Here is a 17,171-nt window from a genome sequence, read left to right as displayed (position 1 = left end):
AGGAAAGCGTCTGGTGGATATTTCATACAATATCAGTGAAATGAAGAAGGGCATGCATGTTATTAAGGATAGTGTAAAGAAGACACAGGAGTAATGTTCATTTGCAATTTCAATGTAAAATAATACTTTATATCTGACACCGCTTTGGTGTAATTTTTAATGTAATTCTTAAGCCCATCCATCTGATTCTGTTATTGAAGACAGACAGAATATTTATTGGCAGAATAAATTACTTCACAACTTATAATTATAAAAATAAAAGGAAAACAAATGAAAATGAATACTTTACATAATTTATGTAGATTTCATTCACACACCGAACTGTAATGCTGTGGCCTTATTCTCTACTTTGGTTTTAAATGTCATAAGTGAGAAAGATAGATTATTACTCATTAATCCAAGAATTATTATCTAGAAGTATCGCAACATTTAGGATTTAGAAAATGCCTGTCCTTAAATAAAAGGATTTCATGACTCTAATCCAACAAGCATCACTCGTCAAGGGACCCCAGCTTCCCTCTATCAGATGCACTTGAGAGAGAACACATGAACTTCAGGGGCCCCTAGGGGTGGGTACTTCAACCTCGTCTGCTTTCATCTTTACAATAAACTCATCTCTTGTACTTCAGTCTGATGTCCTCTTCTCTCTACTGTAGCTATGCAGGCTGAGGTCACATACAGATGAATTTAATTACAATTAACAGTCACCTGCTTCCCAGCTGTAAGTCACAAAGCCCTGTTTTCCTTGACTTTCTGGATGTTATACAAGGGAGATGTTGTGAAAATTAAATGTTTAATCCACATAAGCACCTAAAACATGGGCATGGCATATATTTAAATGTTTAATAAATGTTATCTATGCCAATGTCTCTTTTTCTCATTATTCTAAGTGTTCCTTAATATAAGGGATGATGTTATATTCATCTCTGTATCCCTCCTAACTCAGTAGATATTTATTGAATTAATCAGACAGTTCAGCCACACCTGTACAAATGTTTGTAAGTATAGACTCATCTTTAGGACTTCCTCTTTGTGTGACTAACTTAACATATGATCATGTGTAAATATATATGTGTTATAGAGAGCATCAGATTTCCTATAAGGCCAGAGAAATTCTTACCATAAAAAATTTATATTGGGACTATAGAAAAATTGAATAAAAGCAAAAGTAAAATGCAAATAACTTTTTTTCTTAATTAATTATCCCCAAAGTATCCATGTTATGCTAAGATGCTTGTAAAGGTTTTATTCTGAGGAGCTGTCATCTCTAATTTAGCTCTGTTTTAATTGTTTTTCTGGGAAGAAACACTTTTTTGTTCAGATTCCTCCACCTAGTATATCATTAGTTTACAGCGTTCCACTTCTTCAAACCATTGGGATTGTAGAGCATCGATCCAGACAGCCTAATATTTAGTGTAGACTGTAAGTAGTTTTGCCAGTTTGTTCTTAAGCACTGTCTCTGGAACTAGTTGACATGAATAGGTTACTAACAGATTTTATGAATTAATCAACATTTATTGGTGCCTGTGCCAACTTGCCCTGTGTTCAAAAGCAGAGGGACCAAATTTTATAGGCAAGCTTAGCTATAGGAATGTGCTTCTTACTGTTATCGCTAATATTTATTGAGTACTTATTAGTGCAAGGCCCTGCTCCACACACTTCACAACACTGTATTTTTCCCTACTTTACAGATGTCAAAACTAAGGTAGAGGTCACAAAAGCTAGTAAGCAGCAGAGCCAGGTCATATAAGCAAGTAAAGAAGGGGGATTCAGTGTGGAAATATATTGTTTCTCTTATTCTATAATAAATGTCTCATATTAGGTCCTTCAAGAAAAAAGCTCAGGGCTACATATAAATTCTTTCAATCCACAAATTATGTGTACAGGACAGCACACACTTGCTAAGGGGAGGAATTCAAGCGACTATATGTACGATTCATTTACAAGTTTGAGAACTTAATCTACTCTACAGAATGCTTCATCACCATGTGCTTAAACCAGCATGCTCCACCACATTGAGAGGAGTTTCCAGACCAAATGCCTCTGATTGGCTTTAATGAACCTATTGTAATTGATAAATTACTTGACATTTCGAAGAGAAAAGCAATGAACTATGTCCTTCCCCTCTGCCTCATGAAGCGTTGTCAAATAAGACAAATAAAGAAAAGTCCCAATAGATAAATGTGGATTCCACTCACTTCCACCGAGCATCTAATCCTATCTATTGTATCTATTTATTTGTAAATAGTACGGAAATTGATAGTAAGAAGAAGAGAATAATAACTAAAAATACTGTAGAAAAACACTGTCCACTTTTTTTCCTGACTGTGTAAGGCAAGAATAGCCAGTGTGCCATCTGTGAAAAGTAGGAGAAATTTATATTGTAAAAAACTAGGCAAAATTCATTAACACCGTTGTTACAGTCCACCTTTGGGACTTGATGGCTTTAAATTCCTAATATGGAAAATTATCAAATTGTGGTAGTTTATTATTGTTCTTATATATTCTTGGCTTTCTGAAATGAGGAGTTAAATGCCATTTATAAACGTTCATTAAAGTGAGATTTAAGGGTTACATATCAACTAGCACAGTACCTAGAACAAAATGTATGATAAATTTAAATACCTTCTCTTTCCTCCAATATTCTGTGTTTTCATATTATTTAATTGGTCAAAAGTGTGTGTAATATGATTAGTAAAGTATAATATGATATAAATGTTAGAATATCATATGAAACCCAAACTAGAAATATTTTTCATCAGTAAGAAGTGATTTATTATCACCTAATATTAAGACATTATTCCCAATCTTCGCTTTTAAAGAATATATTTTTCAGAAGCTGTGCAATTATATGATTTAGAACATAGCATTTTTTTTTTCAGTTTGTACCTGTGTTAATTTTTACTGCTTTACAGAGTGATTTGAATGTGGGTCATATTAAATTCTTCCTCATTGTGAGAACATCAGTATTTTTTTAGTTCTTCTGATCACACAAATTATTTTTATTTCCAGCCTATCTTTAATCTTTTCTTGGTACAGTCACTTTAGAAAACTTTGTATCTATTAAAACTTAACATATGTTTAACCCTCATAGGGGGTCCCCCACCACCAGTGTTTCCACTCCTAGGTATAAATGAATGAAGGAAAAGAGTGCAATTGTCCAGCAGAAGACACAAACTAAAATTTTCATAGCAGCTTTATTCTCATAACTCCAAACTGGAAATTGATCCAAATGCCATTCATCAGTAGAACAGATAAATATAAATTAGAATAATTGTACATTGTAATACTGTGGAGCAACAAAACAAAACAAAAAACTATTGCTACATGCAACAGTATGAATGGATCTCAAGAAGTAAGCGAAAGAAGCCAGCCTCTGGGAAAGAGAACACACAGCTATGGTTTTGCTTTTAGTAAGCTCAAAATAAACTAATCTGTGGAGTTAGAGGTGATAATAAGTAGTGGTTACTCTCAGAAAGATACTGACTAAGAAGGGACACAGTGAGCTTTCCAGGTTATTGAAAATGTTCTATATCTTGATCTAGGTGGTGTTTAAATGGGGATGTACACACACACACACACACACACACACACACACACACACACACACACCACTTTATCCAGTCATACATTCAAGGTTTATGCACTTTCCTATATGTTATTCCTTAATTTAAAAAATAAAATTGCAAAATTATAAACTTTTTTTTATTGTGACCAAATTTGTTGACCAAAACTCTAAATATGAAAAATATTTTATTGTAATCTTATAGTCTTTCTATTAATTGATTCATTCAATATATATTTGCTGAGTGTGCCCCATGTGCTTAACACACATCAATATTGGGGATACAGCATCAAAAGGACAAAAATCCTGGTTCCTGTGAAGGTTATATTCTGTATTTGATAAGAAAACCATAGCAGAATTAAATGAAATTAAAAAATAAAGTCTATCTCCTAAATAATGAAATATTTTTTGAAAGAATGCTTGTTGACCTAATTCATGAAAAACAAGCTCTGATAAACATTTTACCACACGTTACATTGCTAATAACCTTTATCAAGTACTAACAAAATAAGTGACTATAATTCCTATCATGTTTATCACTTATTCATCAAAGTCAAACAAAATGAGTGATTATAATTCCTATCATGTCCAGAAAGGTCCAGGAGCTAATATTTAAGTAAGTATCCACTTGTTCATTTAATTATTGAGTCAGTAAATATTAATTGAATGTCAGTTTGGAGGATTTAAAGATTAATCAGGCATATATCATGCCCTCATAGTGATTACTTTTGAGAAGGCAAAATCAGAGTAGGAGTTAAATAAATTCAGGGTAAATATAAGCACCCCAGGAAAACATAGATTATTGTCCAAGTTCAAATTAAAGAAGAGGAACATAACAAAAATGGCCCTTAAATTTTTGAAGATGCTGAAAGCCTTTCTCCTCTATTAAATTTGTAAATTTGTCATGAAAAAAGATAAGGAATACTCTGATTTATATATATTAAGCATTTACTGAATGCTACTTATATGACTGTTGTGGGGCAGAATTATTTATTTATTTATTTATTTATATGATTCATCCAAGACATCTAGAATAGTACTTGAGATATTACAGTCATTCAGTGAATGGCTATCATTGAATTACTAACTTGATAGAATATTCACTTTTTGATATAGTAAATATCCATTAGAAGTATTATAAAGAAAGCTGTACATGTTCTTCCTCCTTCCATGAAGGATTGGAACAATCAAAATGCAAGTAAGAGAAGCAAAATACCTAGAAAACCCACGAAGAAAAATAAATTGCTCCTTTGTTAATAGAATTGGCTCACCAAATGCTCTCTGGTAACCTGCTTGCATCTATGACACAGAGATTTAATTACAAAGTGTGAGAAGAAGAAAAGGGATGTATTTCTTCTTTTCACTTTTTAAGGGATAATAAAGGTTGCATTTAAAAGGATTAAGCAACGAGAGTGACCGTTAGAGTGACATATTTCATCATAAAACTGTGGAGGTCCTGAAATGCACAATATCTTAAGCCCTTAAACCACTCTAGGAGATCTCCCGTGTGTTTTTATTGGTTCCTCTGGGAAGGTTATCACCAGAAAGCTGTAATTAAATGGCAGTATTTAGTATCATGGCAGGTGCTTTTTGCCTAAGAGTTTTGGGGGCTCCCTAGATGGATAACTGGGCCTCTAAGTGAGAAAAACAAATGCAGTCATTTTTCATCTCTCCAGGAAAATTGTGAAGTGCCTGGAATTACCTACCTGATTATCCTTATGAACAGTGAAAAAGACATGCTTTCTCTTTTCACAGAGGGTTGGAGTTTCTCTTTCGTGACTTTGGCAATAACGATCTCACCTTGTTTTATTTCTTCTAGTGCCAAGTGCCCCGCCTCAGAATGTCTCCCTGGAAATAGTTAATTCAAGGGTGAGTTGTGGAAATGTTTACTACTTCATTACCAATACATGTGTAACTTTCAATCACCCATCCACTGCTTGGGGTGGATGGTGGCTTCCATGTGAGGAAATGTTCCAGAACAACACAGTGAGTGGCATTAATCCCACATCTTCCACCACACTTGAATGAATTAAATGAAGGAGTTGTTTGCTTCTAGTACACTTGATTTTATAAATGTTATCATGATTAAAGGCTATACCATCAGGTAACAAAGTTGTCTATTTACCTATACTTATCAGTACAGTAAGTCCCCCACATAACGAACCTTCAAGTTGCGAACTTTCAAAGATGCGAACATGCCTCTGTGTGCCAGCTGTTGTACTGTACTACTGTACTTTTCAGGGTACTGTACTGTAAGATTAAAAATGTGTTCTTTATTTTTTGTGTTTGTTTTTTTATGTATTATTTGTGTGAAAAGTATTACAAACCTATTACAGTATAGTACTATGTAGCCGATTGTGTTCGTTGGGTACCTAGGCTAACTTTGTTGGACTTATGAACAAATTGGACTTTTGAATGCACTCTCAGAATGGAACTCATTTGTATGTGGGGGACTTACTGTATAGGACATAATGTGCTAGATGGAACAATTGAATGTAGGAATGAAAAAAGTAATTACAAGAGGTGGAATAAAGAGAGACTTTGTTTCCTGGTAGATTTAATTTGAATTGAATATTTCATCCTCATTCCTCTTCTTCTCTTATAAATATAGACATGGAACGCTGTTCTTGAGGGTCTGATAAGGTTATCTGTATGAAGCAGTATTAATCAGTGATTAATGTTTTACTGGCCTGAAAAGTTGATACAACTTTCAAAAGGGTTTAAATTAGGCTGGGTGTAGCTGAAGATAAGGAGTTAATGCCAGAATCAGTTTTCTAGAAATATCTCCTTTTTCAAGTGTGTCTCACTCAGCATTGGAAAGAAGCGAAAACCACACAGTAGAGGAAAGCAAAAGTAAGATTGGCCTGGCTTGCCTCTGTCATCATCTGGTTGTGTGTGCTTAGGGAAATAATTTCACTCTCCCTGGGTCTCAGTGAGGAGACTAGCCTAACCGGTCTCCAAGCTCTAGAAGATGACAGGAAAATCATATGTGTCTCAGAGAAAGTCATACTCTGATTTTTAATCCTAGCTTCCTCTTCTAGTAACTGTATACGATGTCAGAAAAGTTTCGAACCTCAGTAAACTTCAGTTTCTCTATATTCATACAGTGTGCATGTTAATCCCTCCCTTATTGATTTGTCATGAGGAAGTAGTAATATAGCATATGCAAAGGATCTAACTTAGCATCAGTAGCTATTACTTCACTCAATGTACAGTTTCTTGCCATATTTTGCAGAAGTCTCTGACGAAGCCATATTTTGTGATTTTGATCAGATTTACCTCTGTCAAATGAGTTTACCTTTTGGAGCTAGTGAAATGTCTCTAAAGTGGTTATCCTCTTATAATTTTAGGCACTAATTGGATAAGAATGAATGAAACAAATTTAAACTTAGAAGGGAGAAAAATAAATGAACTAAGGGAAGAAAAATGAGCTAAAGGAAAATAACGAGAAATAGACATCACCCTAAAAATGACATTATTATTTACAACATTAAATATTTTACAGATGTTTACAGCTATTCTAGTAAACAGATTGCCAAATCAAAGTCAAGTAGATTTTTATAATTATTGTAGGTTGCTAATGAATGAAACTGGGAGACCATATTGTAGTTTCTCTTGTTTTAATGACTCATTTTTATTAGAGTTTCACCCGATTTACATCTTTCCTTCAGGACAGAACATAGAAATTGATATAAGCTATTTTGTGTGTGTATGCTCGTATCCCATAAAAAGTCTACTTTAGCAAAGGATGAATGTTTTCTTCTGGAATGTGAATAAGGCATTATTGAATGACCCTGGTTGCTGACTGTCTTTGAATATGAATTTATTACCCTCCTGTAGGAGGGAATTCCTGGATTGCAAAATTGACTTTTTCGACTGATATATATATATATATATATATATACACACACACATAAACACACACACACACATAATCAAATATCACAGGCCTTGCTCTTCTAAAATCTGCAGTGTTTGCAGCAACCAAATATTAACACCCCTGCTTCTATCTTCCTGAAGTTATCTGTGTAATGTTGCACTACCAGAAAATTTAACTTGTTCATTAGCTTTTCAGAATGAATACAGCAGGCCCAGGCACTAGAAAGCTTCTTGCTCTCCTCTCCCTCCCTCTGTTATCTTCTTTCCTAGCTTTTCAGGCATTATAAATTATTTTTCTTGGATTGTTACCAAGAGGAAAGGAACTGGATGATCAAAGCACTGTTTTATCATTCCCAATATGTTGATGCAGAGAAAAACAATAATATGATATTTTTATATTTGTCTCTTGTTTGAAACAAAAGAAAAGCTCTCAAATATACTAATATTTGCCCCAGATGATTACCACTTTAAGGAAGAAATTTGTAAAGAAAGAAACATTGTAGTTGAATAGTGTTGTATTCTTTTAGACTAATAGAATTATGACTTTAATGTTATTCATTTACTTGGAATTTTTATTTAATATAGAAGGAACAGTCATATTTTAAGTTCTTATTCTATATCATATCTGTAATTATGGAATATAATTGACCATTTTATTGACAGTCAATGAGAAAATTTCTTGGTATTTGCACACAGATGGCTAGGATTTCTGTACATAGAACCGAGAAGTGAATACAAGGTATAAAATTATCATGTATATATATATTATTTATTTTTTTTTTTTTGTGGTACGTGGGCCTCTGAAAAAGGCCCTGAAAAAAAAAAAAAAGGATTTTTTTTTTCAGTTAAGCTTTGACGGTTAAAGAAATAATTTATTTCTTTTTTTAATTAATTTTTTCTTGGAGTATAGTTGATTTACAATGTTGTGTTAGTTTCTGCTGTACAGCAAAGTGAATCAGTTATACATATACATACATATACAGGAAGGACTTTGACTGAGGTCTCTGTCTTCTGTCATTGGGCTAGTGATAATTCTCTTATCAACAGAAGTGACAGGGCTTCCCTGGTGGCGCAGTGGTTGAGAGTCCGCCTGCCGATGCAGGGGACACGGGTTCGTGCCCCGGTCCGGGAAGATCCCACATGCCGCGGAGCGGCTGGGCCCGTGAGCCATGGCCGCTGAGCCTGCGCATCCGGAGCCTGCGCTCCGCAATGGGAGAGGCCACAACAGTGAGAGGCCCACGTACCGCAAAAAAAAAAAAAAAAAAAGTGACAGCCAAGCAGATAGCTGAGTGAGGCTTTTGCATTTGATCCCCACCTGGGATATTCACTTGGTAGCCACTGTGAGCAAAATTGTCAAAATAAGGAGAAGAGGAGAAACTGGAAGAAGTAAGAACAAAGAGCCAGTTGAATTATGATGTTAATTTGCAGGTCTTCTGTTTTTTTGCGGGGGCATGCCTTGTTTTGTTTTTATTCTGTAACTGGGGTTGTCTTCTCTGGGCTGTGCAGAGAGCACTTACGTTAACACTGTTTCCTGCTGTATGGCAACCTCACCTCTCTGAAACTGCACAGTTCGTGTAGGTGTTCTGAAAGCACTTCTACTGTCACACCATGACGCTTATAAATGTTAATCTCCGTCTTTTGTGTTGTATAAAGGCCTTAGATAGCTCATGAAAAATATTTTTTGTTTGTTTGTTTCTCTCTGAATCATCCTAAATCCTTAGTAAAATACACTTTGGCCACTGAGTTACTTGGAACTGGAGCTCTGAGTCCTCCGCTTACAAATGTGGTAGATTTCTCAAATTTAATGTAGAGAAGGAGGAGACATAGGAGAACTTAGATGATTGATTCCGTGTAAAGATAAATTAGAAACTGGCATTTACAATAATATTTACACTCGCAAACTTCGCACTGTTATTTGTATTCAGTCATAATATACAGAACATTTTTTTTAACATTATTATTGGAGTATAATTTCTTTACAGTGGTGTTGGTTTCTGCTTTATAACAAAGTGAATCAGTTATACATATATCCCCATATCTCTTCCCTCTTGCATCTCCCTCCCTCTCACCCTCCCTATCCCACCTCTCTAGCTGGTCACAAAGCACCAAGCTGATCTCCCTATGCTATGTGACTGCTTCCCACTAGCTATCTATTTTACATTTGGTAGTGTATATATGTCCATGCCACTCTCTCACTTCATCCCAGCTTACCCTTCCTCCTTCCAGTGTCCTCAAGTCCATTCTCTAGTAGGTCTGCATCTTTATTACCGTCTTGCCCTAGGTTCTTCATGACCAATTTTTTTTTTGAGATTCCATATATGTTAGCATACGGTATTTGTTTTTCTCTTTCTGACTTACTTCACTCTCTATGACAGACTCTAGTCCATCCACCTCACTACAAATAACTCAGTTCTGTTTCTTTTTATGGCTGAGTAATATTCCATTGTATATATGTGCCACATCTTCTTTATCCATCCATCTGTCGACGGACACTTAGGTTGCTTCCATGTCCTGGCTATTGTAAATAGAGCTGCAATGCACATTGTGGTACATGACTCTTTTTGAATTATGGCTTTCTCAGGGTATATGCCCAGTAGTGGGATTGCTGGGTCGTATGGTAGTTCTATTTTTAGTTTTTTAAGGAACCTCCATACTGTTCTTCATAGTGGCTGTATCAATTTACATTCCCACCAACAGTGCAAGAGCGTTCCCTTTTCTCCACACCCTCTCCAGCATTTATTTTTTCTAGATTTTTTCATGATGGCCATCCTGACAGGTGTGAGATGATATTGCACTGTACTTTTGATTTGCATTTTTCTAATGATTAGTGATGTTGAGCACCCTTTCATGCGTTTGTTGGCAATCTGTATATCTTCTTTGGAGAAATGTCTATTTAGATCTTCTGTCCATTTTTGGATTGGGTTTTTTGTTTTCTTGATATTGAGCTGCATGAGCTGCTTGTATATTTTGGAGATTAATCCTTTGTCAGTTGCTTCATTTGCAAATATTTTCTCCCATTCTGAGGGTTGTCTTTTCGTCTTGTTTATGGTTTCCTTTGCTGTGCAAAAGCTTTGAAGTTTCATTACGTCCCATTTGTTTATATTTCCATTTCTCTAGGAGGTGGGTCAAAAAGGATCTTGCTGTGATTTATGTCATAGAGTGTTCTGCCTATGTTTTCCTCTAAGAGTTTGATAGTTTCTGGCCTTACATTTAGGTTTTCAATCCATTTTGAGTTTATTTTTGTGTATGGTGTTAGGGAGTGTTCTAATTTCATTCTTTTACATGTAGCTGTCCAGTTTTCCCAGCACCACTTATCGAAGAGGCTGTCTTTTCTCCATTGTATATTCTTGCCTCATTTATCACAAATAAGGTGACCATATGTGCATGGGTTTATCTCTGGGCTTTCTTTCCTATTCCATTGATCTATATTTCTGTTTTCATGCCAGTACCATACTGTCTTGATTACTGTAGCTTTGTAGTATAGGCTGAAGTCCGGGAACCTGATTCCTCCAGCTCCATTGTTCTTTCTCAAGATTGCTTTGGCTATTCGGGGTCTTTTGTGTTTCCATACAAATTGTGAATTTTTTTGTTCTAGTTCTGTGCAAAATGCCAGTGGTAGTTTGATAGGGATTGCGTTAAATCTGTAGATTACTTTGGGTAGTATAGTCATTTTCACAATGTTGATTCTTCCAATCCAAGAACATGATATATCTCTCCATCTATTTGTATCATCTTTAATTTATTTCATCAGAGTCTTATAATTTTCTGCATACAGGTCTTTTGTCTCCTTAGGTAGGTTTCTTCCTAGGTATTTTATTCTTTTTGTTGCAATGGTAAATGGGAGTGTTTTCTTAATTTCACTTGCAGATTTTCCATAATTAGTGTATAGGAAAGCAACAGATTTCTGTGCGCTAATGCTGTATCCTGCAACTTTACCAAATTCATTGATTAGCTCTAGTAGTTTTCTGGTAGCATCTTTAGGATTCTCTATGTAGAGTATCATGTCATCTGAAAACAGTGACAGCTTTACTTCTTCTTTTCCAATTTGGATTCCTTTTATTTCTTTCTCTTCTCTGATTGCTGTGGCTAAAACTTCCAAAACTATGTTGAATAAGAATGGTGAGAGTGGGCAACCTTGTCTTGTTCCTGATCTTAGTGGAAATGCTTTCAGTTTTTCACCATTGAGGACGATGTTGGTTGTGGGCTTGTCATATATGGCCTTCATTATGTTGAGGAAAGTTCCCTCTATGCCTACTTTCTGCAGGGTGTTTTTTCATAAATGGGTGTTGAATTTTGTCGAAAGTTTTCTCTGCATCTAGTGAGATGATCATGTGCTTTTTCTCCTTCAGTTTGCTAATATGGTGTATCACATTGATTGATTTGCATATATTGAAGAATCCTTGCATTCCTGGGATAAACCCCACTGGATCATGGTGTATGATCCTTTTAATGTGCTCTTGGATTCTGTTTGCTAGTATTTTGTTGAGGATTTTTGCATCTGTGTTCATCAGTGGTATTGGTCTGTACTTGTCTTTTTTTGTGACATGTTTGTCTGGTTTTGGTATCAGGGTGATGGTGGCCTCCTAGAAAGAGTTTGAGTGTTCCTCCCTCTGCTATATTTTAGAAGAGTTTGTGAAGGATAGGTGTTAACTCTTCTCTAAATGTTTGATACAATTTGCCTGTGAAGCCATCTAGTCCTGGGCTTTTCTCTGTTGGAAGATTTTTAATCACAGTTTCAATTTCAGTGCTTGTGATTGGTCTGTATGGGTCTGTTCACATATTCTATTTCTTCCTGGTTCAGTCTCAGAACGTTGTGCATTTCTAAGAATTTGTCCATTTCTTCCACGTTGTCCATTTTATTGGCATTTAGTTGCTTGTAGTAATCTCTCATGATCCTTTGTATTTCTGTAGTGTCAGTTGTTACTTTTCCTTTTTCATTTCTAATTCTATAGATCTGAGTCTTCTCCCATTTTTTCTTGGTGAGTCTGGCTAATGTTTTATCAATTTTGTTTGTCTTCTCAAAGAACCATCTTTTACTTTTATTGATCTTTGCTGTCGTTTCCATTTCTTTTTCATTTATTTCTGATCTGACCTTTATGACTTCTTTCCTTCTGCTAACTTTTTTTTTTGTTGTTGTTCTTCTTTCATTAATTGCTTTGGGTGTAAGGTTAGGTTGTTTGTTTGAGATGTTTCTTGTTTCTTAATGTAGGATTGTATTCCTATAAACTTCCCTGTTAGAACTGCTTTTGCTGCATCCCATAGGTTTTGGGTCATTGTGTTTTCATTTTCATTTGTTTCTAGGTATTTTTTTATATCTTCTTTGATTTCTTCAGTGATCTCTTGGTTATTAAGTAGTGTATTGTTTAGCTAACTCCATATGTTTGCATTTTTTACAGATATTTTCCTGTAATTGTTATCTAGTCTCATAGCATTGTGGTCCGAAAAGATACTTGATACGATTTCAGTTTTCTAAAATTTACCAAGGCTTGATTTGTGACCCAAGATATGATCTATCCTGGTGAATCTTCCATGAGTACTTGAGAACAAAGTGTATTCTGTTGTTTTTGGACGGAATGTCCTATAAATATCTATTAAGTCCATCTTGTTTAATGTAGCATTTAAAGCTTGTGTTTCCTTATTTATTTTTATTTTGGATGATCTGTCCATTGGTGAAAGTGGGGTGTTAAAGTCCCCTGGTATGATTGTGTTACTGTAGAGTTCCTCTTTTATGGCTGTTAGTATTTGCCTTATTTATTGAGGTGCTCCTATGTTGGGTACATAAATATTTACAATTGTTATATCTTCTTCTTGGATCGATCCCTTGATCTTTATGTAGTGTCCTTCTTTGTCTCTTGTAATAGTCTTTGTTTTAACGTCTATTTTGCCTGATATGAGAATTGCTACTCCAGCTTTCTTTTGATTTCCATTTGCATGCAATATCTTTTTCCATCCCCTCACTTTCAGTCTGTATGCGTCCCTAGGTCTGAAGTGGGTCTCTTGTAGACAGCGTATATATGAGTCTTGTTTTTGTATCCATTCAGCCAGTCTATGGCTTTTGGTTGGAGCATTTAATCCATTTACATTTAAGGTAATTATCAGTATGTATGTTCCTATTACTATTTTCTTAATTGTTTTGGGTTTGTTGTTGTAGGTCTTTTCCTTCTCTTGTGTTTCCTGCCTAGAGAAGTTCCTTTAGCATTTGTTGTAAAGCTGGTTTGGTTGTGCTGAATTCTCTTAGCTTTTGCTTGTCTGTAAAGGTTCTAATCTCTCCATCAAATCTGAATGAGATCCTTGCTGGGTAGAGTAATCTTGGTTGTAGGTTTTTCACTTTCATCACTTTAAATATGTCCTGCCACTCCCTTCTGGGTTGCAGAGTTGCTGCTGAAAGATCAGCTGTTAACCTTATGGGGATTCCATTGTATGTTAGTTGTTGTTTTTTCCTTGCTGCTTTTAATATTTTTTCTTTGTATTTAATTTTTGATAGTTTGATTATTATGTGTCTTCATGTGCTTCTCCTTGGATTTATCCTGTATGGGATTCCCTGTGCTCCCTTGACTTGATTAACTATTTCCTTTCCCATGTTAGGGAAGTTTTCAACTATAATCTCTTCAACTATTTTTTCAGTCCCTTTCTTTTCCTCTTCTTCTTCTGGGACCCCTATAATTCTAATGTTGGTGTGTTTAATGTCCCAGAGGTCTCTGAGACTGTCCTCAGTTCTTTTCATTCTTTTTTCTTTATTTTGCTCTGCAGTAGTTATGTCCACTGTTTTACCTTCCAGGTCACTTATCCGTTCTTCTGCCTCAGTTATTCTGCTATTGATCCCTCTAGAGAATTTTTAATTTCATTTATTGTGTTGTTCACCACTGTTTGTTTGGTCTTTAGTTCTTCTAGGTCCTTGTTAAACATTTCTTGTATTTTCTCCATTGTATTTCCAAGATTTTGGATCATCTTTACTGTCAATATTCTGAATTCTTTTTCAAGTAGACTGCCTATTTCCTGTTCATTTGTTAGGTCTGGTGGGTTTTTACCTTGCTCCTTCATCTGCTGTATGTTTCTTTGTCTTCTCATTTTGCTTAACTTACTGTGTTTGGGGTATCCTTTTCACAGGCTGCAGGTTCATAGTTCCCATTGTTTTTGGTATCTGCCCCCAGTGGCTAAGGTTGGTTCAGTTGGTTGTGTAGGCTTTGTGGTGGAGAGGAGTAGTGTCTCTGTTCTGGTGGATGAGGCTGAATCTTGTCTTTCTGGTGGGCAGGTTCACATCTGCTTGTGTGTTTTTGGGTGTCTGTGACCTTATTATGATTTTAGGCATCCTCTCTGCTAGTGGGTGGGGTTGTGTTCCTGTCTAGTTGTTTGGCACAGAATGTCCAGCACTGTAGCTTGTGGGTCATTGAGTGGAGCTGGGTCTTGGCATTGAGATGGAGATCCCTGGGAGATTTTCTCCATTTGGTACTACATGGATCTGGGAGGTCTTTGGAGGACCAGTGTCCTGAACTTGGCTCTCCCACCTCAAAGGCATAGCCTTGATGCTTGGCTGGTGCACCAAGAGCCTTTTGGGAGGTCTGAGGTCTTCTGCCTGCATTCAGTAGGTTTTCTGTATGAGTTGTTCCACATGTAGATGTATTTCTGATGTGTTTATGGGAAGGAAGGTGATCTCCACGTCTTACTCTTCTGCCATCTTGAAGCTCCTCTTCTGTACTCACTCTGGCACAAGATGGCCATCCCTGGTTTCACATGAACATGGTCTCAGGCACAAAGCTCCTTGTTTTTCCATTTTGTCTTTAAGTTAGTTGTTGAAACAACTGGCCCGCCGTCCCAAGGACTGTTGCGGCTTTGGCTGGTGGGACCCCTCCAGAGCTGACAGCCTCAGTGAGGCCGCCCTCCCCTCGGGCTCCAGGGCAGTTCCCTGATGGCGGAGGGAAGAGGCCCTGAGCTAGCTAATACACAGAAAATTTCTGCTCGAATATAGTGTCTTGAATTCAATTCAAGTAGGTACAGATCTCTTGTATTGTTTTTTTTTTAAGTTACTGATTCTGTGATTGATTCATTATATAACTGTTCTCTGAGCATAGATAATGTGCAGGGAACAATGAATGAAAGTGTTTTGGGAAGGGTGAGAGGGTAGGAGCATAATTATAAGGAAAGGAATGTCTCCTGATAATTCTTATAGTCTAATCTTTCTTTTTTTTGTCTAGAATTTGTAGGCTAGACTAGATATGTTTTTTAAATTATATTAAAATGAGACAACATGTAATAATTCATGAGACTCCCTCAAAAATAAAAGTGTGTCTGTAATTTGGATAGAACCCATCTTCAGATAGCTGCTATCCTACTTACTTTTTTGAAAAATACATTTTTTTAATTGGGGTAAAACATACATAACATAAATTTACCATTTTAACCATTTTTAAATGTACAGTTTATAGGCATAGTTACATTCACATTGTTGTCAAACCATCACCATTCATTTTCAGAACTCTTTTCATCTTCTCATCTTCATTGTACCCATTGTATAATAATACTCCATTCCTCCCCTTCCACCAGGCCCTGGCAATGATCATTATACTTTCTGCTTCCTGACTTATTTTATAAAAGAGTGAGGACACCAATTCACAGAAAAATTTATTATTGCCTTTTCAATTTATCTTAATAGAGAAATAAAACACTTTTAAAACATTAGGTCTTCCCTTTCACAGGGAAACGAAGGATTTAATGAACTGTGGTGGTTAAGAATATAGGAAGATGCTTTAACTGGCTGGGAAGAAACTCCTCCCTTCCCATTATTGATACTGCTTTCAGAATACTTCTGTTCCAAAGTCCCACACTGATGTACTTTTTTTTTTTTTTAATCTACTGATAAAGCCATCTGTCGTAGTTAACAATAAAGAACCAGAAATATATGCATGAGATTATTCTGGAGTAACTTTGGGAAACATAATTTTGGTCACCAGCATGAGTTTTATATCCCATTATAATTTAGATCAGAGCTCCTAGCCAGTAGTTAAATTGATCCTTTAATTTATTTTTGAAGTTCCATTTAGTCAGCAGTTTTCATCTTTTTTAGTGAAAACACAATAAATGGATAAACTCTGAATGGGAAGGATATTAAGACAGTAAAAAAATTTGGATAACCAATTTTTAAATAATATAAATGTATCATGCCATTTAAATACATTCTGCAAATAAGTTGAAGAGAATACTCTGGAAATTCTAAGCATATCTTTATATCATACTATCACTCATTTTCTTAGATACTTATCTCATGGTACTTTTCCAAGCAATGATATTTTTTTAAAGTGTGAGAAAAATAAATCCCCTATTGAAGATACAAAAGCCTGTGAAAAGTATTTGTCTAATTCTGCTTTTCACAAATGATGTCTTTCTACAAAAGCATTTTGTAGTAAATACTATCTTTAAAACTTTTTCAGTCTCTTACCTTAGCATCACAATATACATTCCAAACCAGAACAACGTACTCCATAAATTGAGTAACCGCATCCCCTACATTGTTACCTGAATTAATTTGAAGTAAAAATATAAATTGAGTTAGTGAAAGAAGAAAAATTTATGAAGAGCTAGAAGTAGATCTAGGAACAGTCTTTATAAAGTGCCTATGTACGTAACTAAAGAATAGGGATTAAGAACCAGCGAAGGTGTCTATTACATGATTCGAATAAGTTAGAGACATGATTAAATCTCCATGTCTATATGAAATTTTATAATGTAAACA

The 17,171-nt window shown here is 35.5% G+C and overlaps 1 protein-coding gene across 1 annotated transcript in view; it reads left to right on the top strand.

Annotated features, from left to right (window-relative positions):
* LOC125961282 (netrin receptor DCC-like) overlaps window positions 1-17,171 on the top strand; it is a 292,487-nt gene that overhangs the window by 160,522 nt on the left and 114,794 nt on the right. The window contains exon 7 of the mRNA XM_049698140.1: window positions 5,385-5,434. Coding sequence (XP_049554097.1) covers window positions 5,385-5,434 — 50 coding nt within the window. The remainder of the gene's footprint in view (window positions 1-5,384; window positions 5,435-17,171) is intronic.

The sequence above is a fragment of the Orcinus orca genome, chromosome 15 (assembly GCF_937001465.1).
Source record: "Orcinus orca chromosome 15, mOrcOrc1.1, whole genome shotgun sequence".
Classification (NCBI taxonomy): Eukaryota; Metazoa; Chordata; class Mammalia; order Artiodactyla; family Delphinidae; genus Orcinus; species Orcinus orca.
This window is presented reverse-complemented; position numbering and strand designations above follow the sequence as displayed.